We start from the raw sequence: 22,512 nt of genomic DNA on the forward strand, positions 1-22,512 counted from the left end.
AAATTAATTTTTTTATGCACAACAATTTGGCGTGAAAAATCAAAGTTAATATATGATATATAATACTTTTTAGTTAAAAGTTTTAATGGATTCATTAAACAAATATGAAAGGCATTCAGCGAATGTTAACATTGCACAGTTATCAAGGATGCAGCTATGTCAGAAACAGGTGCTATATTATGCATGGGTTCTGTTTTTATCACTATTTCAACTTTATCCTACTAGTTCCAACTCTCAGTGAGGCTATTTTTTTAGAGAACAAAAGGGAAACCCTACTGTCCAAGAACATCTGTTTTCCATATAATTTTTCTGTTCCAGGATTTCTTCTGGAAACATGGTCATTTGACCTGAAACTGAGAGTATGCTTGAAGCCTTGGGGCACAAAGATAGCAGAGTGAACGCTCCTGTCTCCCAGCTCTGAAGATCCAAGTCCTTTGACTGCTCTTTGTACTGTCTGTTTTCACTGGCTATGGACGGGTAGACAGTGTACCCTGAAATGGAAGCCAATGGATGCCCTTATGTCAGGCATGAATAATCTTTTTTCTTTGCATCAGGATTCCTTCAGATCATCAGCTTTGAGAACCTAGCAAAAGTCATTGCTTTAGAAGGTAAAAGTTTGCAGAAGGGAGATTTCCTTCCCCTCTCAGATCCTTGGTTGGCTTCAGCATGTTCTTCATTTTTATTTCTGATCATGACCCTATGGCTCAAATACTGTGAAAAGTCACAAGGGTGCCTGATTTGGAGATAAGCATTTTCTTACCTTTTAATACGTAAAAAGCATCTCTTTTTGAAATATCACCACACAAAACTATATATTTTTTGACATTTTAGTCTTGAAGGAATAGTTTTTTTTAATCATTAATGATTAAATGATCATGGCTTAATCAAATTTGACCTTGTCCACAGCCTTGATTAAAATGGCCCTTTTTACCTTGTCATAAATCTTGTTCCATTAACCAGTCCTTTTCAGACTTGTACATAGCTCTAGGCTTTGAATACCTAAGCTCCTGTGAACTTTTTCTTTTCCTTTTTTAAAAAACATGCACAGGCAAGTGCCAAGGCACCAGGGAAGAGGAGGATGATGGTTAAATAAGAAAAAGTTATTTAACTTCTATTTTCCATATTTTTTGAATAATGTTTCCAGAATTGATGCAGGCTCTATCCTGGTCAAGTTTCTGGGTTTTTTTTTTTGTTTTTTGTTTTCATTTCCTATAACAGGATATCCCTAAAAAGCACTATATTTGGGAATTGGGAATCATGAATTTTCCATGAATGTTTTTGCATTCAAGCATTAATAACTCTTCCTCACAAATTTCTGAGGGTAAAAAAAATACACTTAGAACTGAAACGAATTTGTAGATTCCAGTCAAGAACTGTATATTGGTTAAACTGTGTAGTTATTCTATAGAATTTGTGGCAGTCTGCAATGATTTTAACTTCCCTCTATGAAAATGACTTTCTTGTGACTTTAAATAACATTATATATTTAAAAATAAAAAATAACATTCAGAATAATAGTTTAAAATATGAAGTAGGTATTTTAAATGGATTTTATTTGATTTTATCATGTACTCATATATTTTAGTAATCTGTTTTTAAAGCAAAAGGAATTGAGGCAAAGAAAAATGAAGTTCTTTCTCAGCAAGTCTTCAACTCTTGCTGTTAACTGATTTAGTTTTAGATGTTTCAATTGAAAAAATTGATATAAGGGATGTTTTCCTTATGAGTGGGTGATATTTTAGCCTTCCTCAGGTAATGTGCCTCCTTTGTTCAGATACTGGGGCTGTTTTGTGGTCATTGAGTATTAATTTTCTTTCAAGTCATTAAGCACATCCTGTTTCTTAATTTTGTCCCATGCATCAGGAATTTTACCTTTACCTACAAATCTTTGGAGATACTTTTCTTGTAGCTTTAATCTGAAGTGGCAGACAAACCATTTCCAGTATGGCTGGGTGGATGTGTCTGGGGTGATACTCCACCTGGCATATTCCCCTCCTGCCTGTCGATAGTTCTTATATGGGACTTCCCTGCCATCTCCGAAAACCAAAACACAATCACTTGCTACCAGACTGGTACAGCAATCAATGACAAAATGGTCTGTTTTGTACCACCTTCCTCCACTGACAGCCTGTGGACGATGGAAGGGAACACTGTGGTCTCCATCATGCATAGGGATTGTGTTTGTACAAATTGCTCTACAGCAGGGACACTGTTTCCAGCAGCCACAGAGATGTTCAGTGAGCATTTTCTGGATTTCAGGAACGATTTCTTCTACAAACATATACAAATCATTCTGTTCTACTCTCTTCATTTCAGGATCCAAAGCTGTACTCATGGCTTCTTTGAGAAAATCAATATCTTTTATCTCCTGGTGTTCAATGCTTATCAAGTCTTTTCGTGGAAAGATCAAGTTACTCCCCAGGTGATCACAGAACAAATCCAACCACCCAGACACAGTGCTGCTTTTATCTTTAGCTACTGCTGTGGATGCCTGAATAGCTGAGAGGATGGCATTCTTGATTTCATCTGAACTTATTCTTAAAAATGTCTTCATTTTTTCACTTCCTTTGTCAGAACAATATCTTTTAATGTGGTTTTCAATGTAATTCTTAAAATACGATTCCGGATTATGAATGTACTGCCAAAAATTACCAAAATTTTCCTCTTCTGCCAGAGAGATGAGAATGTGTTTCTCCAGGTTAGCCCTGTTTCCATTGAATGCCGGGCAGGTGGCTTGCATGTCCCCAGCAATTTTGCGGGCCATGTTTTTCTTTATGGTGTTGGAGACAGCAGTGGTGAGTTTGTGCCACAGAAAATCAACAAATGTTTTAATTGAGGTTGCTCCCTGACAAGAGATCTTAAAACTCATGAAGAAATCATCTTTCTTGCTTTGCAGATAGTTTACAGGATCATTTGCTCTCTTGAATTCCTTGTGCATATGATGAAACTTCATTGATGCTCTTTGGAATAAATACAAGGATAAGTCTATTTCATATTTTCTTGTAAATGTGTATCTTTCCTTAGTGGGTGCAGATTTCACCTCCTCATCTATTATTCTCAGGATTTCATAGAAATAAGCTGGATTGTAATCATGCTTTTGCCTACAAATGTTGTCAATAGTTTCATTAACTTTTGAAACAATGCGGTTAGTAGTCATATTTATGGACTCTTTATCCTGGACCTCTAATGTCATTGTAACTAAGTTCAAATATTTCTTGTTCATTTTGATATGTTTGTCATATTTGATTTCAAAGTTTTCTCCATAATTTTTATTCAGTATGCTTGCCCTGTCTTTCTCCTTTTTGAAATAATCCAAAAGGATGTTTTCAGAATCCACTTCAATTTTAGGCTCTGCGATTGGAGAGTGAGTTGAGGACAAATCATAGACCCATTTTTTCCAAAGTGTGTTGAATTTCTCATGTAGCTCTTCCTCACTCAGTTGGGTGCCCTTTACAGTTAAAGCCAACTCTCGGCTTTTTTCCAGTAATTCCTTTTCATAACCTGATTTTTTGTTATGCAGTTTTTCTTGATTCTTTTTAAAACTAAGAAGTTCTTTGGCTTTTCTTTGGCTGTCTAAAATGAATGCCTCTTTAAGGATTATTAGCTTATTTTCAAAATTTCCTTTCCACTGTACCAGCACTTCACTATCTGGGTCTTCATTAAAATATTTTTCAAGTTCTTGCTTGATGGCTTCATATTTCTCTGTAACTGGAGCCTCAATTGTGTGTGTTTCGAGTGTCTGGATTTTTTCATTCTGAATCTGGTTGATCAGCTGGTCCTGTATGCTCAGCACATGACTCCTCAACTCCCATGTCCAGTAGTTATACATGGTTTCCAGTTTGCTCATGGCCATGACCTCTCGGGTATTCCTGAAACTGAAAATAAAGTTTTCATTCAATAGTGCTCTCCACAAATCTTGAACTCGGAATTTTACATCTGATATCTTCATGATGCTTCCCCTAGATTCCTGTTGGGCAGTCACAAGAATTCTGCTTTTCAGTTCTTGGACATTGTGGCTATAACGAAGATTGGGAGGGGCCATTGGGGGATTGCCATCCCAGAGGTGAGCAAAGTAGTAGACATGGGTATTAACATCAAACTTAATGACATCACGAAAGCGGGTTACATCTGAGCACTGCTCTTCTTCAGCTGCTGTTGCTGCCATTTCATCCAGTCTCTGCTCTAGCCGCCTTCGTCCTTCCATAGTTTGGTCTTTAGCTGTAATCTCTCCCACATTCTGATGAACAAAGAGGCAACTAGGAGATATTTTTACTTGTTTCATCCTCAGAAAAGCTTGGACAACTATTTGTAGAATATCTTGCATTTCTGATGGATTTTCCCCAAAAATATTGATCAGAGTCAAGTTTCCAAGTCCGATGACAAAGGTTGCCAACTCATTGTCACGATTCTGGGACTTGTTGCTGAGTTCTGGGGCCCGAAGTCCTTCTGTGTCCACAACAAGCACAAAGTCAAAGCCAAGTTCCTTTGCAAATGTCTCCTCCACCTTCAGAAGCTGCATGTAGGCCCCCCGGGTACACCTCCCAGCACTGACAGTGAACTGCAGCCCAAAAAGTGCATTCAGCAGGGTGGACTTCCCTGAGCTCTGCAGGCCAAGGACAGAGAGAACAAAGAGCCGTTTGTTTCCAAGTTTCTCAGAGACCTTGTCAAAAACAGCTGCCACCCACCTCAGGGGCACATAAGAAGCATCCCCATCCATTAGCTCAATGGGAAAACCAGATAGCATCAGATCTGCAGCAATGTGGGGAAGGGAGAGAAATAGGGTATCTTTCATGGATGAAGCTTCTTCCAGAGCTTCATAGATCTGGCCGACTTCTCTGAGAAGTTGCTCAATTCCCAAGGTGCAGTCACTAATCTCTCTGGAGATAACTTCTATCTCATTCTGCAAGCCTTTCAGAGAGTTGCTCTTTGGTGCCTCTTGCTTTTCTTTTTGGACCAGTGACCACAATGCCTTTTTCTTCTCATTTAGTTTTTCCAAGTGTCCTGCAGTCAAATTGTCTAAAAACACACTCAGCCATTGCAAGAAGTAGAGTTTGGTATGAGTTTCTGAATGATTTTGGAGAATTTCAAGGACAGAATGCATTAAATCATTGAGAGGAAAGGCTTTTCTCAACTGTTGACATCGTATCATTTGTTTATCTGTCTCAATCTCACTCTTGTGTTGTTCAATGCTTCGATTCCCTTTTTCTCTCAGATGATAGAGTTCTTTGTCCTTTTTACACCAAAGTTGCCACAGTTTTCCCTGAAGGGGTAGTAAATTTTCCTTCATCTGAGGTATTTCCATTTCTCCCAGTAGGGCCATTAGAATCTCTGCCTTTTCTTTGGCTTCCTTGCATTCTCTCTGGTCTTCATCAATAAGCAATCCTTGCTTGCGAGCAATTTGGGCACAGTTCTCCAAGCTGAGTGCAGTGTCAGAAAGCTCTAACAAACGTCTGATTGTAGTTGTGAGCTCCTCTATTAATTCTGCCTCATTTCTGTTCCTGACCCCAATTCTCACTCTTGGGCCAGAGTTATTTGCCATGGTTTTTTCTTTATCATCAAGCAAACAGATTAAAGTTTTTGATTTCTGACACAGGTCACGGACAATTTTTCGGGTTTCTTTATTGTCATCAGAAGTTGACATGAGGACCACAATGAGAGAAGAGACCTCCTGCAAAAAGGCAAGTTGCTTCTCATGTTCCTTTGCATCTCCATGAAGATTGATGAAGGTCAGGCAGTTGTCAAACCTGTCCTGATCTTCACCCCCAGGACAGAACCAGGCAACTTCCACCACACCTCCCATCAAGAGACAGTCTTTGCTGCTCCCTTTGCAATGTCGGTGAAAAAAGACATCATGTTTCCTTTTACTGAGAAGACAGTTCATGATCTGAGATTTGGAGGCAGAGAAGCCGTTTCCAACTCTAATAAAAGACACAATGGGGGTAGAGACACGACACATCTGCTGATTTTTGTAATTGTCCTTCTCCTCTTTTATTGATTTCCCTGTTTGCTGCCAGCTCCTCCTAATTTGACTGAGAGACCAGAGAGAGAATTCAATTTGAGCATTGCAAGGATTAGGTATGAGAAGGGGGAGGGCAAACTGACAAATGGAAAGTTTGGCCAAAATGTATTGTCTGGCAAAATCATCAGCACAGTGAAGAATTGCCATCTGTATATCCATAGGGTGAATGTAGGGCCTGGCATTAGTGGTTGCTGAAGGATTAGTGGTGCTATTACTGTCTTCAAATAGATCTTCATATGGATCAAAAGCCTCCTTTTCTTGATTTGAGGTGCTTGGATAGACTTGCTTCTCTGTGTATTCATCATCCTTAATGATCAGGTATCTCAGCCCATAATCCAGCATCAGTAGCTTCTGTAGGAAATAGAAGGGAAGCTCTCTTTCAGAGCAGGGCTGGGTGTTGTACACAGGATTCTTGTAGATCATATGGAAGTTAGCTCTGCTCATCATTTTTGGGTAGTAATGTTCTAGGCCTAGACGCTGGAGTATTTCTAGGAAGGCTCTATTTTCTATGACCTCCCGTTTGTTACTTTCATTATCATGTGGTTCATGGGGCTGTTTCTTTCCATGGAAAAGACTTTGCAATTGTTTTTTCACATCCTCCATTTGCAATGAAGAGACGGTGGCCTCATAATCCTCATCAATGAGCAATCTCAAGTCTTTTTCTAGGTTTTCCCAATCATGATCTGCCCCAGGTTTGGTGAGGACATGTACAACTTCTTTAGACAAAGATTGTCCCATGTGATGTCTTACTAATGCCAAGCGTTCTGTTTTCTCTTCTGGAGAAGCAACTTTGATGCCAAGTGTAGCTGTCAGACCTGTGAGCACCAGGAATGCCTGAGCCTTGTAGTTGCAAATATTTTTGAGCTCTTGGTATTTATCTAGGGCAGTTTGCATTTTATCCAGTAGGAAGTCTAACTCATCACACCCAAGGAGATACTGAAATGTATTGTTTACCACATGATATCCTGCACCAGCTGCAATCAAAAGTAGCAAGATGTGTGTGTCTGGCTGCCCCGTTTCTTGGAGGTATCTCAAGAAGCAGCCAAGAGACAAGCTGACCTCATAAGTCACCTTGCTTTGAGCTTCCTCCACTGATTCTGTGGATTCAGACTTGGCCTTTACTTCCATAAAGTCATTCTGGTTTTTTTTAAAGATTTTAATTAATTCAGAAAATTGGGTGATATTGACATTCTCTTCCTCTGGTTCTGACTGAAATAGCCACTGCATGATGGAATGAGCCTGAGGAAAGTTTGTCACTTTGTAGATGTGAGGATCCAAAAGGCTGCGCAACTGAGATTTAATAAATTTAGTTTCATATATGGAATACTTTTTGCAGAAGTTGACAGTGTCTACCAGAAAATTCTGCAGACCCCTATCTGTGAGGCATATATTAGTCCAAGTGTTATAACTTTTTATTTTTTCACTCAATCTTTGCATGAAATTTATCAGCTTTTTAAGCTGCTCTTCAGGATCAGATACCTCCCAGGATGTCACATCCTCTAGGAAAAGCCTAGCCTCCTTCTCAACACTCAGTAATTCTTCTCCCTCCTGGATCTGGGCAGTAAGACCAGTCAGAGCAGTGTAGCTGTCTTTCAGGCAGTTAGCTACCTGACAAGGATCCTTAAAATCGCTTCGGTGGCTGGTGAGGATGATGTCCCAAACGGGCACCAGCTGAATTCCCCGGTCAATGACACACCAGGTTTGATTATTGGCAACGAGGCCAGCTTTCCACTGTGAAAGGCCATTTGCTTCTGGTGGGCCACCTGTCTGGGCCACAGATAATTGGACTTTGGTTTGGAGATTTTGGAAGGTTGTTCTCTGAGAGGCTGTTTTTGAATGAGAGTCTGACACATCCACACCTGCAGCAACATTCACTCCAAAGCCACTGTAGCTGCCCCTTATGTAAATATCCAGGGCCTCTGCAGCTTGCTGTTTCACTTCTGCCAGCTGCTCACTTTGGAAGCCCTCTGAAATGGCTTTCCACCAGTAGACTCCTCCCAGGTGCAGAGGGCCCTGGTTAGCATGAGAGCCAAACCTGTGGAAGAAGGCTTCAGTCCTGCGCCTCAGCAAGGGAAGTTTGTCTGGGTCTTCTGGCTGACCTGAAAGGTCTTCAATGCATTTCAATTCCTGTAGAGCAGCCTTGGAGAGCTGGAGCTGGTCAGTGGGAAAGTGGCAGGAGGCCAGTGGGATGTAGCTGAACTTGGTTGAGCAGAAGTAAGAGTGCTTAGAATGTGACTGTTGGGTTTCCTTGGATTCTGAATGTTTGCTCTGATTCATAGCAGCTTCCAGGCTAAATCCCCAACCTCCACCCTTTGCCGAGGCAGTTACACTGAAGCCCAGCTTCTCTACAGCCTGGATGAACATGGATTCTTGTTGAGAAGATGTAAATTCCTTTGTTTCCATCCGTGTACTCTGCACAGGGCCACAGAGTGAGAACTCCTTGGGGACACCGAGTAGCTCCTCTTTCTTCTCTGTCAGGCCCCTTTGATTACTGGTTTTGTAAACTCCCTGAAGGGCTAGTCCTCCAGATGCATGTCGCACCAGCTCTCTATCTGGAAGGTTCTTGCTGTGAGACAGTGTCCCCTCCATAAGTTTGAGTTGTCCCAGCATGTTTTCCGTGACGTCTCTTAGGGACTTTTCGGGACGTGGCCAGAACTCTTTGGGGATCTCCATTGCCTGCATCAGCTCTGCTTCCTTTTTCCTCACTGCCTCTTCCTGTCGCTGCCTCCCTTCTGCCAGCATCTCTCTTAGCTCCTGCAGTGCCTGTTCTGCCTGCTTCTGCCTTTTCTTTATTGTTTCCACCTGAGACTCCTGTAACTCTGAAAGAGTATTTGAGTATGACAGGTTAAGCAGCTTCTCCAGGGCCCTTTTCTCCCAGGGATGTTGTGCCTGGGATTGCAGCTTCTGGAGTTCTTTTTCTTCTAGGTGTTGTAAGGCTTGGGCACAGGTCACACCCAGGTGTTCCTGCAGCTTGGGCAACCAGTACTCAACTGCCAATCCTACTTCTCTCAACATCTCTTGGAGATCTTGCCCATTTTTGTCTCTGAGCAGGAGCTCATTAGGGGTAGACTCTTCTGTGTCCATGGCTGTGGGACGAAAAGACACTCATTTAGCCTTTGGCATGTTAATATACAGAACTCTGTAATTAATTTGCAGAAATCTGATGCTTTTCTATACACTAATAATGAACTATCAGAAAAAGAAATTGAGGAAGCAGTCCCATTTATGATCACATTAAAAAGAATAAAATATCTGGGAATAAACTTAATCAAGAAGGTGAAAGACCTATACTCTGAAAACTATAAATACTGATGAAGAAATTTGGAAATGATACAAAGAAATGGAAAGATATCCTCTGTTCCTGGATTAGAAGAATTAATGTTGTTAAAATGTGCATACTACACAAAGCAATCTATAGATTTAATACAATCACTATCAAAATACCCATGACACTTTTCACAAAAGTAGAACAAATAATCCTAAAATTTATTTGGAACCACAAAAGACCAAATTGCCAAAGCAGTCTTGAGGAAAAAAGAAAGCTGGAGGTATCACATTCCCTGATTCAGACTATACTACAAAGCTACAGTAAGCAAAACAGCATGGTACTGGCCTAAAAACAGACACATAGATCAATGGAACAGAATAGAGAGCCCAGAAGTATATCTACACACTTATGGTCAGTTAATCTACAACAAAAGAGGTAAGAACACAATGGAGAAAAGACAGTTTCTTCAATAAGTGGTGCTGGGAAAACTGGACAGCTACATTAAAAGAATGGGATTAGCAAAAAATGGGCAGAAGACCTAAAAAGACATTTCCCTGAAGAGATGGCCAACAAGCATGTGAAAAGATGCTCAACATTGCTAATTGTTAGAGAAATGCAAATCAAAGCCACAATGAGGTATCACCTCACACCAGTCATAATGGCCATCATGAAATAGTCTACAAATAATAAATGCTGGAGAGGGTGTGGAGAAAACGGGAACACTTGTATACTATTGCTGAGAATATAAGTTGGTTCAGCCACTATAGAAAAGATTGTGGAGGTTCCTCAAAAATTAAAAATAGGACCACAATATTGTCCAGCATCCACTTCTGGATATATATCCAAAGGAAGTGAAGACAGAGAATTGAAGAGATATATGCACTTCCATGTTTATTGCAGCATTATTCGCAATAGCCAAGATATGGAAACAGCCTAAGTGTCAGTCCATGGCTAAACAGATAAAGATTTACTACACACACACACAAGGGAATATTTATATTATTCAGTCATGAGAAAGAAGAAAATCCTGCCCTGTGTGTGTGACAACACAGATGGACCTTGAGCGTATTATGCTAAGTGAGATAAGTCTGACAGAGAAAGACAAATCCTGTATAATATCACTTATGTGTAGAATCTAAAAAGCCAAACTAGTAAAAACCAGAGAGTAGGATGCTTGTTACAAGGGGTTGGAAGGTGTAGGAATTAGGGAGATGTTGTTTAAGGGTACAAATGTGCAACCAGTAGATAAATAAGTCCTAGACATCTAATGTTCAGATAGTGATTATAAGCAACACACTGTGTTATAAACTTCAAATTTACCAAGACACTATATCTTAATTGTTCCCACCACAATAAAGAAATGATCTTGTGATGTGATAGAGGTGTTAGCTAACTCTATGTTGGTAATATTGCAATATATAAATGTATCAAATCAGCATGGTGTATACCTTAGACTTATGCAATTTTATATGTTAATTATGTCTCAGTAAATAAATAAAATGCACTTCTTACCTGGTTTCTACTTGTCGCTCACTTCTTACTCTTCATCTGACACTAGTTAATAATATCTTTGTATTATGAATAACTTTTATATTATGAACTGTATATGGATTATGAAGATCTCTTTTCTACTGATGCCATCTTAATGTGTGGATGTAGGACCAAATGTTCTAGTATTCAGTGTTTCCTCAGTGTTATGTTTTTCTCCCCAATGCCTTTGGACATATCTTTGGGCAGCAGATGAAATGAGATTTTACATGTTGCAACTTCACACATTATTCAGGTTTCCCCTCTTTTTGGAATTCCTGTCCTACTGAATGTCACTATCGTACTTCTGTGTCAATGGGTGTCCTACTCATCCTTCTTCCTGCTGACATGAATGCAGTTCACCATGTCCTTTCAATTCATCCATTTAAATCTCTCTTCAATCTCAATTCTTTTTAATCCCCTACCAGCTCTCCAAAAGATTTTGCCTTCACCTTGTCTTTATTGGATTTCTATAATTGTCATCTCATCTACACTCATTCTTATTTTGTGCTTTCCATCTTCCCCAATGTCACTTAGATTTATGGCAGACTCAGAAACTCAGAACAACTTTTTCAACTGAAGATATCTAAAATATCTAGATAAATTTTTAAGACAGATTCTTTGGAGCCTCAAGGAATTTACTGGATAGTGAAGTAATATCTGATGGAAGAGGTAAATAAATTTTAAGCAACTGAAATATTTCCACTACAAATTAAAGCCAACATTTAAGACCTTGGCATACACCAAGGAGGGCAAATAAATTCACAATCAGACATATCATAGTGGAACTGCAGAAAATAAAACAAAACAGCAAAAACAAAGCATTTAGAGAAAAACAGATTTTATCCTCAAACAACTAATAATTAGAGAGAGGGCTGACTTCTCAGCAGCATTGATGGAAGCCAGAAGCCAGTGGAATGGAATTTTAAATATTGAAAGAAAATAGCTGACAAACTCGGATTCTATACAGAGTTAGATATCCTTAAAGAGTTACGGTGGAAGAAAAACATGATTGAAAAGAACACGTTGACAGAGTCTGCTACTTGGAAATGCACATTGAATGAACTACTACAGCATGTTTTTTCAGGAAAAGGAAAATATCACCAACAGGTCCTTGCGGTATTTGAGAGGAGGGTCAGAGATTCTATTGATTTTGGTGCCATTTGTTAAGTAGAATATATGTTGCAATTTCTAATATAATGTCAAACAGAAGAGTAACTGTCCAACTAACAGAGAAAAAATGAAGTAACAAAAACACGTGATCATAGAGCTTATCAAAATTTGTGGGCTACACTGAAAGCAGTGCTTGAGAGAAATTTACATTGAATGCATATGTAAGAAAAAATTATCTGAAATCAATAATCTAAGTTTCCACCTTAGGAAATGAAGAGGAAATTAAATTTAAATAAGCAAGAGAAAAGAAATAATGAAAACTAAAGCAGAAACCAATAAAATTGAAAACAGGAAATCGGTAGAGAAAATCAATAAAACCATAATGTGATTCTATGAAAATACCAACAAAAGTGATAATTCAGACTATGAAAAGAAAGAGGGAAGGCACAAATTACTAATACTGGAAATAAAATAGGGGTTATGAATATGAATCCTACAGACATTAAGAGGATGAAGAAAAGAGTACTATGAACAACTGTTTGCTCTCAAATTTGATAACCTAGATGAAATGCACTAGTTCCTTGGAAGACAACAAGCTATCATAGCTTATGTGAAAGGAAATAGGTAATCTGAATAGGCCCGTGTGTATTAAAAAAAATTGAATCAATAATTAACAACCCATCCAAAACAGAAAGCATCAGTCCCAGTGGGATTCACTGGTGCATTCTACCAAACATTTAAGGAAGAAATTGTACCAAATATGTACAATCTCTTTCAGAGGACAGAAGCAGAGGGAATACTTCCTAATTTAATTCATGAGGTCAACGTCACCCTGCTACCAAAATCAGTCAAGGACATTACAAGAAAGAGAACTATAAACCTATATCCCTCATGAAAAAAAAGTAACAAATTAAATCTAATAATGTGTAAAAGAATAATCCACCACAACCAAGTGGAATTTATCTCAGGTATGCAAAACTATTCAACATTCAGAATCAATTAATGGAATACACCACAACAGACTAAGAAGAAATATCACATGATCATATCAATATATGGAGAAAAACTATTTGACAAAATCCAACACCCATTCATTATAAAAACTTTCAGCAAACTAGGAATAGAGGGGAACTTCTTGAAATTGATAAAAAGACACTAACAAAAACCCTACTGTTAACATCACACTTAATGGTAAGAACCTAGAAGCTTTCCTCTTAAAATGGAATTGGTAAAGGAATCCCGTTTCATCACTCCTATCACACATCCTGTTGGAAGAGTTAGCTAATAAGAAAAGGAAATAAAAATATACAGATTGGGAAAAAATAAATAGCACTGTATTTGTTTGTAGATGACATGATCGTCTATGTAAAAAATGCCAAAGAATCAACAACAGAAGAATCTCCTGGAACTGGTAAGTGAATATAGCAAGGTTGCAGGATGCAAGGGTTAACTTACAAAAATTATTGTTTTTTTATATGCTAGCAATAAACAATTGGAATTTGAGATTAAAAACACAATATCATTTAAATTAGCACCCTCAAAAAAGAAATACTTAGGTATAAACCTAATAAAATATGTTCAAGATCTATATAAGGAAAACCACAAAACCCTGATGAAAGAAATCAAAGAATATCTGCATAAATTTAGAGATATTTTGTGTTTAATATTAAGACCAATTCTTCCCAACTTAATCTATAGAGACAATGCAATCCCAGGCAAAACCCAGCAAGTTATTGTGTGGATATCAACAACTTGATTCTGAAGTTTACAAGGAAAGCAAAAGACCCAGAATAGCCAACAAAATATTGGGGGAAGAACAAAGTCAGTATACTGACACTCCCAGATTTCAAGACTTACTGTGAAGCTATGAAGGTGCTTTGTGACCACCTAGAGGGGTGGGATAGGGAGGGTGGGAGGGAGGGAGACGCAAAAGGGAGGAGATATGGGGATATATGCATATGTATAGCTGATTCACTTCGTTATAAAGCAGAAGCTAACACACCATTGTAAAGCTATTATACTCCAATAAAGATTAAAAAAAATAAAAGACAGTATGGTACTGGCAAAAGGAGACAAATAGAATTGATGAATGGGCTAGAAGATCCAGGAATAGACCCACACAAATGTAGTCAACTGATCTTGAGAAAGGAGTCAAGGTAATCCAATGGAAGAAAGGATAGTCTTAACAAAGGGTGCTGGAATAACTGGACATCTACATGCAAAAAAATGAATCTAGGTACAGACCTTGCACTCCTCGCAAAATTAACTCAAAATGGATCGTATTACCTAAATCTAAAACGCAAAACTATGAAACTCCTAGAAGATAACATAGGAGAAAATGTAGGTGACCTTGGGATTGACGATGACACTTTAGATACAAAATCAAAAGCATGATCCATGAAAGAATAAGTTGATAAGTGGACTTCATTAATTTTAAAACTTCTGTTGTATGAAAGATGCTGTTTAATTAAAAAAAGGAAAGATAAGCCAAAGCCTGGGAGCAAGTCTTTGCAAAATATATATCTAATAAAAGGCTGGTATCCCAAATGTACGAAGAATCCTTAAAATTCAACAGTAAGAAAACAAGCAAGCCAATTAAAAATGGTGCAACATTTTTGAACAGATATTTTAACAAAAACATATACAAATGGCAAATAAACATGAAAAAATGCTCACCGTCTTAGTCATTAGAGAACTGCAAATTAAAACAAGATGCCACTACACACCAATTAGGATGGTTAAGAACCCTCATACATTGCTGGTAGGAATGCAAAATGTTACAGTTACTTTGGAAGACTGGTTGGCAGTTTCTTACAAAAAAACAAAACCCTGTACTCCTACTGTATGATCCAGCAACAAAGCTACTTGGTATTTACTCAAATGAGTTGAAAACTTAAGTTTACACAAAACCTCCCCATGATGTCTATAGAAGCTTTATTCATATTTGCAAACTTGGATGCAAACAAGAGGTCCTTCAGTAGGTTAACAGATTAACAAACTGTGGTACATCCATACAATGGATTATTATTTAGCAAAAAAAGAATTGAGCTATAAAGCCATGAAAAGACATAGAAGAACCTTAAATCACATTGCTATGTGAAAGAAATCAGTCTGATAATGCTACATAATTTATGATTCCAACTATATGAAATAGTGGAAGCCAAAACTTTGGATACCGTAAAAAGATCCGTGGAAGCCAGGGGTTGTGGAGAGAAAAAAATGGTGCCAATAGACTTGCTTGATGCAGGGTTGCCACAAACCTTCAATTTGTAATAAAACACAATAGCCATGAAGTGCAATAAAATGAGATATGCCTAAGTACCTATTAGAATGGCCAAAATCCAGATCACTGGCAACTCCAGTTGCTGACAAGGGTCTGGCATGAAAGAAGCTCATATTCATTGCTTCTGGGAGTGCAAACGGAATAGCTACTTTGAAAGTCAGTTTGGTTCGTTCTTACAAAACCAAATATTCTTTTTCCTTATGATTAGCAATCATGCTCCTTGGTATTTACCTAAATTATACCTCACAAAAGCTGGCACACAGATGTCCATAGCAGCTTTATTTATAATTTCAAAAACTTGGAAGTAACCAAGATATCCTTCAATAGGTCAATGGATAATAAACTGTGGTACATCTAGACAATGGAATATTATTCAGTTCAAAAAAAAATGAAAAGAATGAAGTGAAATTAAATGAAAAATGAGAAGACATGGAGGAAACTTAAAAGTATATTTCTAAGCGTAAAAAGTGAAACTAAAATGCCTACCTACATACTTTATGATTCCAACTGTATGACATTATGGAAAAGACAAAACTATGGTGTCAGCAGAAAGCTGAGTGGTTACAAGGAAAGAATGAGTAGGAGGAGCACAGAGGATTTTTAGGGCAGTGAACCTATTCTGTATATTTAAGGGTTCATTACACTTCATTAGACGTTTTTCAAAACCCATAGAATGTGCAAGACCTATGTAAACTTCATACTCTGAGTGATAATTGATTTTTCAATGTGGGTTCATCACTGTAACGGATGTGCCACTTTGTTGGGGGATGTTGATAATGCAGGAGATGACACGTGCAGGGGCAAGAGGTATATGGGAAATCTCTGTAACTTCTGCTTATTTATGTGTAAACCTAAAAGCGCTCTAAAAAATAAGTTCGATAAAAATAAAACAAAGTTTACAGAATTACTTGGTGAAATTGATAATCTACAACTACTTTGGCAAAGGTTTAGTATTTAGTATGTTTTTTGGTACCTGATAAAACAAACCAAGAAAAAATAAGTAAATACAAAGAGAACTCGAACAATATGATTAGCAACCCAACCTAATGTCCCCATGTAGAACACTGCTCACAACATGTTTTCATTGTGTCGCTAATGAGTTGTAGAAAGCCTTTAGGCTGGGCAGGGGACAGCCACGTGTTTGGGGATTGTTGGTGGATAGTTGAGGGGAGAGGAGAAGAAAGTTGAATACCTGGGTGAGGGCATGAAGACATGCATTTGGAGAGCCAATCTAGGGATCAGCCTAAGACAGAGATGTGGTCTTCACCAGCCAGAACTCCCCATGAAGTTGGATCAAAACAGGATGTCCCAATTGCACTCATCACCTGATTTCCAAACCTCTCCCTCCTTTTGTTTTCCCATCACAACTCATCCTATTTTAATTTTTCCAGTGTCTCAGGTTCCAAATCATCACCATTGACTTCTATCTCTCTTTAGCTCACTACAGTCAGACATCATATTCTCAAATTTTTCCATCCAGTTCAAACCCATGTACTACATATCATAGACTATGTGCCAGGTGTTCTGCTCAAAAATGGGGTTATAGGCATGAATAAGACATGGTCAGAGAGGGTTCTGCATCAGTCTAGGAGGAAGGAAATGATGAGAGTAGTCTAGGAGGAGGGAGAAACAGAGCTTTAATTGGAGCCCTAATCCTCATTAGATGACTTTACTTCTTGATTCTCTAGAGAATGCATAAGGTGTCATGAAATGTAGATAGTTCTGATGCTAATCATGGGAATCTTTTGAGGCATTCCTCATTTGTTTCTAACTTTTCTAGTTTCTCTTAGAGTTGTGTTTGGTTTTGGGTGCCCACTTTCTATCTGTGATCCAGTTCTTTCACTTTGTACTTGGTGTTGGTGTTTGGTGGTGTTGGATTAACTTCTGTGGGTAGGAATATGTCTCATACTAATTACAGACTCATTTCCAGTTCTGGCTCCTGTCTGGATTCAGCTTTAGACCACATATATCCCCCAATGATAATGAGGGGAGAGTGGTATGGGCACATTTGTTTTCTGGACACCTTATTTCATAGTTTTCCATCTATAACTTTTCATTTTTGGGCATCTACTATATATTGGGCATAGATTATCCTATATATCACCTGTATCAATTTGCTCATGAGTCTATTACCTATTCCATATACACACTGCCACTGGGCCTTCATCTTTGCTCTGGTATATTCAATAATTTTTTTCCTCTCTTGTAATTCCTTTTCCACATTGCATCCAGAGTCATCCTTTTGACATCCAAATTTAAATCATGTATTGTTTTGTTTAGAAAACTGAAAATTCTACATTGTCTCGTGATAAAATTAAAATGGCTTATCATTCAAGGCCTTTATACTTTAACAAGAATCATACTCTGCCGTACCTTTCACAACCACTCCTTTTCCTTTTCCTTTTCCTAATACTTACCTCACTCTCTCCCTTAAAAACCACACTCTGCCATCTTCCTTCATTCTCATGGCATTCTTGACTCTAAATATTACCCTGGATGAGCCTTTCCGCCCCACCATTTCTGCCAGGGGTTCCATATTCCTTCTGCCCTAATTCAAGTTTTTCCTTATTTGTGAAGCCTTTCATTAATCTTTAGGTTGAGTACATAGCTCTCTTTTCTGAGTTATCAATAGCACCTTGTACTTATATATATATTATATAGATTTTCCAACAGTTTTTTTTTAAAGCTTTTTTTTAAAAATTTATTTTTGTCTTCATTGGGTCTTTGTTGCTGCACACGGGCTTTCTCTAGTTGTGGCAAGCGAGAGCTACTCTTTGTTGCAGTGTGCAGGCTTCTCATTGTGGTGGCTTCTCTCATTGCGGAGGCTTCTCTCATTGCGGAGCACAGGCTCTAGGCACGCAGGCTTCAGTAGTTGTGGCACGTGGGCTCAGTAGTTGGTGGCTCCCGGGCTCTAGAGTGCAGGCTCAGTAGTTGTGGCGCACGGGCTTAGTTGCTCTGCGGCATGTGGGATCTTCCCAGACCAGGGCTCAAACCTGTGTCCCCTGCATTGGCAGGCGGATTCTTAACCACTGTGCCACCAGGGAAGCCCTCCAACTGTTTCTTAAATTACCTGTTTAGATCGTGTACTCCCCTTCTTCCCACACTTGTAGCTATTATGCATCAACCACCATGTCAAATTCATGTTTTGATCTTAAGAAGTCTTATAGTCTATCCTTGTGTCTCTGTTTTTAGTCTCTGCTCCTTTTGACTTTTTTCATCGCTGTTTCTTTTTCAGTCTCTGTGTCAATTCTTATACCCCTTTCTCTTCCATTTCCCTTCTTTCTTACCAACTTGTCTCTTTAAGCCAAGCTCCTGTTTTCAAGTTGTTCCAGAGATATGTGCATATAGAATGGGTTCTTTTCCTGAGTCTCTTAGAGGTAAGGCTGACTGCTTTTAGTTTAGGCTTGGCTTCCTGTGTAGCACAGGGTCTGATTTAAAAATAAGATAAGGAAGTAAAAAAAAAAAGAAAAAAAAGAAAAACTTTTTACTGTGTGTTAACATTTGTTATCTTGCAAAGACTCAAGGATCTTGAATTATGTGTTTAATAATGACTCAAGTTTAAAAATTATCATAAAAAGAGGACTACTGATTATAAGGTGGGTTGTCCTGTATGGGTCTGAGCGTGAGTGCCCCTGGGTGGGGCATCACACATATGAGCCCTATTCATCACCCAGCTGTCAGGGTCAGCCCTTCCTTCACTTCTACCAACTGCTGTGGAAAGGCTTTCAGTTTTATTTCTCTCTCCCTCTCTCATTTCCCAGAAACAATAGTTTTTTTTTTCTTTTTAAGTCAGCAGTGCCTTGGCAATGATGGAAAACTTTTCCACATAAAGAAATGTTGCCATGTCTTATAGATCCTGTCTCAACTTCATTCTTGCAACAGAATTTTAATTTTATCGAAGTTGCTTTAACTTCCTAGAAATAAACATTTCTGCCTGGCCAGTGCTGTTTTTACATACTGTGACCCTAATTATAACTATAATTATGATGTCTAAAATTACAATAGAGCCTGAGAAATTTTGGTTCATGCATATTCTTCTACAAAGGCTTGACTTAGAATATTATTTGACATTTATCATATGGTGATACTGCAGTCTTTTATTACTTTGCCTGGTGAAAGGTGCCTAAAATCTTCTGGAGCTCTGATTACTGAGAGTTAGAGTGGCTAAGGGTCTATCTTTTGTGAGAAGCTCTCATTGAGATCAGAAATGGGTTAGGTGTAGGGGAGAAGAATAGTTGATAAAAGGGTTAGAAAAGAATCCAAGAGCGTTTTTAGGGAGGAATAAAATCTCAATCATAGGCCTTCAGTTCTTGGCTGGGTTGGGAGACCTTTCTTATAGACATGCTCTCAGTGCTTTCTCAGAGACCTCTGTAAACCTCTGTTATGCCCTCAGTGACCATATTTCATGGTATGATGGAACCAGCCTATACTGACTAATGAGAACCAAATGTCAAATGTTCAGGAATTTTGTAAGGCAGTTATTAAGCACAGCCATTATGAAAAATAAATTATATAGGAGCACATCCACAAATATGAAAGGATAAGTAGCTCCAAGGGCGCATCCTTCTACTGAAACAATAAACAAGAGAAAAAATGTCAGAATCAACTTTGTTGGAAATCTGGAAAATAATCAAAGGTCTATAGTAACCAAGTATCTGCTGATCAAGAAAAAGGCAACTTAAAAATGGTAGGGGAGTGTTGTGGCATTTTTACTTGCCTTTGGGCCACCTTCCTCCCCTGCTTGAGGGAATCTTGAAGATATCAGCCCATGTTCCCATTGTGAGACCCTTGTCCCTGATTTCAAAGGGAGAAGGGCAGACCTTGATCTCAGAGAATTGTGTTTGTCTATTTGGAGCCCTCTGGGGACTATCTGAAGGACTGATGAAAGGCAGTTTTGTGTAGCACAGAGCTTCTTCAGGGCACAAAAGCAGCCAAGTGGAGGGCATTCCTTGCAAACAAGAAAGGTAAATGGACAACCCCTACTGTCTGGGGGAAGATGTTAAGGTTGAGACAAATAATAGACATGCTGAAACTTGGTAGGAAAGACTGGTGAGAGAGATTTTGTGTGGAAGTGGAACAGTAAAAAGTTCCCTGTGTGTAGGATTTATACCTCTAAATGATCCTTAGGTTCAGAAATAGAAAGTGAAGGCTAAGGCAGAGTTGTAAAGGGCCAGGTTAAGCATTGGAGGAATGCTAAACACTGAGCCAGTATGCAAAGCGAGGTGTTTTTTGTTTTGTTTGTTTGTTTGGTTTTTGTTTTGTCTTTAGGCAAAAAAATCTCAGTCAACACATAAGCTCATGATAAGCTAAAGAACACATTTCAGAGAGCACAAACCACAAATATCTTTAGAGAAAAAGGTAGAAAAGTACTAAACATATAACCAAAACCCACAGGAACAAACCCTGAGCACGAGAAAGATTATGATTTCAAGTGTTACCTTATTATAACATTCAAAATGTTCAGTTTTCCACAAAACAAATTTTAAAACGTGCAAAGAAACAAGAAAATATGACCCATTCACAGAAAAATGAATAGAAACTATCATGAGGAATCAAGTCATAGAAGGTATTCAGCAAGGCCTTTAATTCATCTGGCTTAAATATGCTCAAAATGCTAACATAGATCATGGACAAAGATTCAATAACACCAGGGGAATGATGTGCCCCAAATAGTATATATCTCTGAAGAGATACAAATTATAAAAAGGGACCAAACAAATTCTGGGGTTAAAAATTACAATAACTGAAATGAAGAATTCACTAAGAATTTCAACATCAGATTACAGCAGGCAGAATTAAAAACCAGAGAAGTTGAAAATAGGTCATTTAAAATTATCCAGTTTGAGGAACATAAAGATGAAGGAGTGAACAAAAATGAAGAGAGCCTAGGAGACCTGTGGGACACCATCAAGCATACCACATACAGATAATGGAAGTTGCGTAAGGAACAAGAGAGAGAAATGATGTAAAAGAATTTTGAAGAAACTATGCCCAAAAAGTCATAATTTGATTAAGTACATGAATTTACACATTTAAGAAGCTCAGTGAACTTTAGGGAGGAAAAACACAAGAGGTCCACACTGAGACACTTTATAATAAAACTTTTAAAGGCCAGAGACAGAGAGAATCTTGAAAGCAGCAATAAAGAAGTGACTGTCATATACAAGGGAGACTCAGTAAGAAAAAGACTGGATTTCTTAGCAGGAACCATGGAGGCCAGATGGCAGTGGGATGACATATTTAAAGTACATAGAGAAAGAGAAAACCCATAATTCTGTATCTGGCAAAACCATCATTCAAAAATAAAGAAGAGGGCTTCCCTGGTGGCGCAGTGGTTGGGAGTCCACCTGCCGATGCAGGGGACATGGGTTCGTGCCCCGGTCCAGGAAGATCCCACATGCCACGGAGAGGCTAGGCCCGTGAGCCATGGCCGCTGAGCCTGCACGTCCGGAGCCTGTGCTCCGCAATGGGAGAGGCCACAACAGTGAGAGGCCCGCGTACCGCAAAAATAAATAAATAAAATAAAGAAGAAGTTAAGACATTCCCAGATAAGCAAATGCTGAGGGAATTCATCACTAGTAGATATGTCCTACAGGAAATGCTAAAGGGAGTCCTTCAGGTGGAAATGAAAGGACACTTGGCAGTAACTTGAATCCACATGAAAAAATAACACAGGTAAAGAAATATATAAGCCACTATTATTGTATTTTTCATTTGTGACTCCTTTTTCTTTCCCAATTTGACTGAAAGACAAATGAATAAAATGATAATGATAAATCTATGTTAAATGAGCACACAAAGTAGAAAGATGTAATTTGTGACACAAAAACATAAAGGGGAGGAGGGATGGAGCAGTGTAGGATCCAAATTTTTATATACTTATGGAAGCTAATGTGATATTAATTCAACATAGATTGTTACAGGTTTGAGAGGCTAATTGTAAGCTCCAGGACAACCAATGCTAAAATAACTTTTAAAATATACAGAAAAGGAAATTAGAAAGGAATCAAAATCATACACTACAAAAAAATCAAACACAAAAGAAGGCAGTTAATGGAGACCTTGAGGAACAAAAAAGATATGAAACATATAAAAGACAAAGCAAAATGGCAGAGTAAGTGTTTCTTTATCAGTAATTTTTGTAAATGGATTAAACTCTTTCATTAAAAGGTAAATATTCTCGTAATAGAGTGAAAAACAAAATGCAGTTATATGCTGTCTGGAAAAGACTCATTTTATATCCAAGACATATAGGACAAAAGTGAAAAGATAGAAAAGGTCACTCCAGGCAAATAGTTACTA

At 38.3% G+C, this 22,512-nt stretch overlaps 1 protein-coding gene across 1 annotated transcript in view; it reads right to left on the reverse strand.

Annotated features, from left to right (window-relative positions):
• Positions 1–1,163: 1,163 nt before the first annotated feature.
• Positions 1,164–22,512, reverse strand: part of LOC132429745 (interferon-induced very large GTPase 1-like) — a 30,373-nt gene continuing 9,024 nt past the window's right edge. The window contains exon 3 of the mRNA XM_060018432.1: positions 1,164–9,105. Coding sequence (XP_059874415.1) covers positions 1,805–9,103 — 7,299 coding nt within the window. The 5' untranslated portion in view covers positions 9,104–9,105 and the 3' untranslated portion in view covers positions 1,164–1,804. The remainder of the gene's footprint in view (positions 9,106–22,512) is intronic.

This window comes from Delphinus delphis, chromosome 8 (assembly GCF_949987515.2).
Source record: "Delphinus delphis chromosome 8, mDelDel1.2, whole genome shotgun sequence".
Lineage (NCBI taxonomy): Eukaryota > Metazoa > Chordata > Mammalia > Artiodactyla > Delphinidae > Delphinus > Delphinus delphis.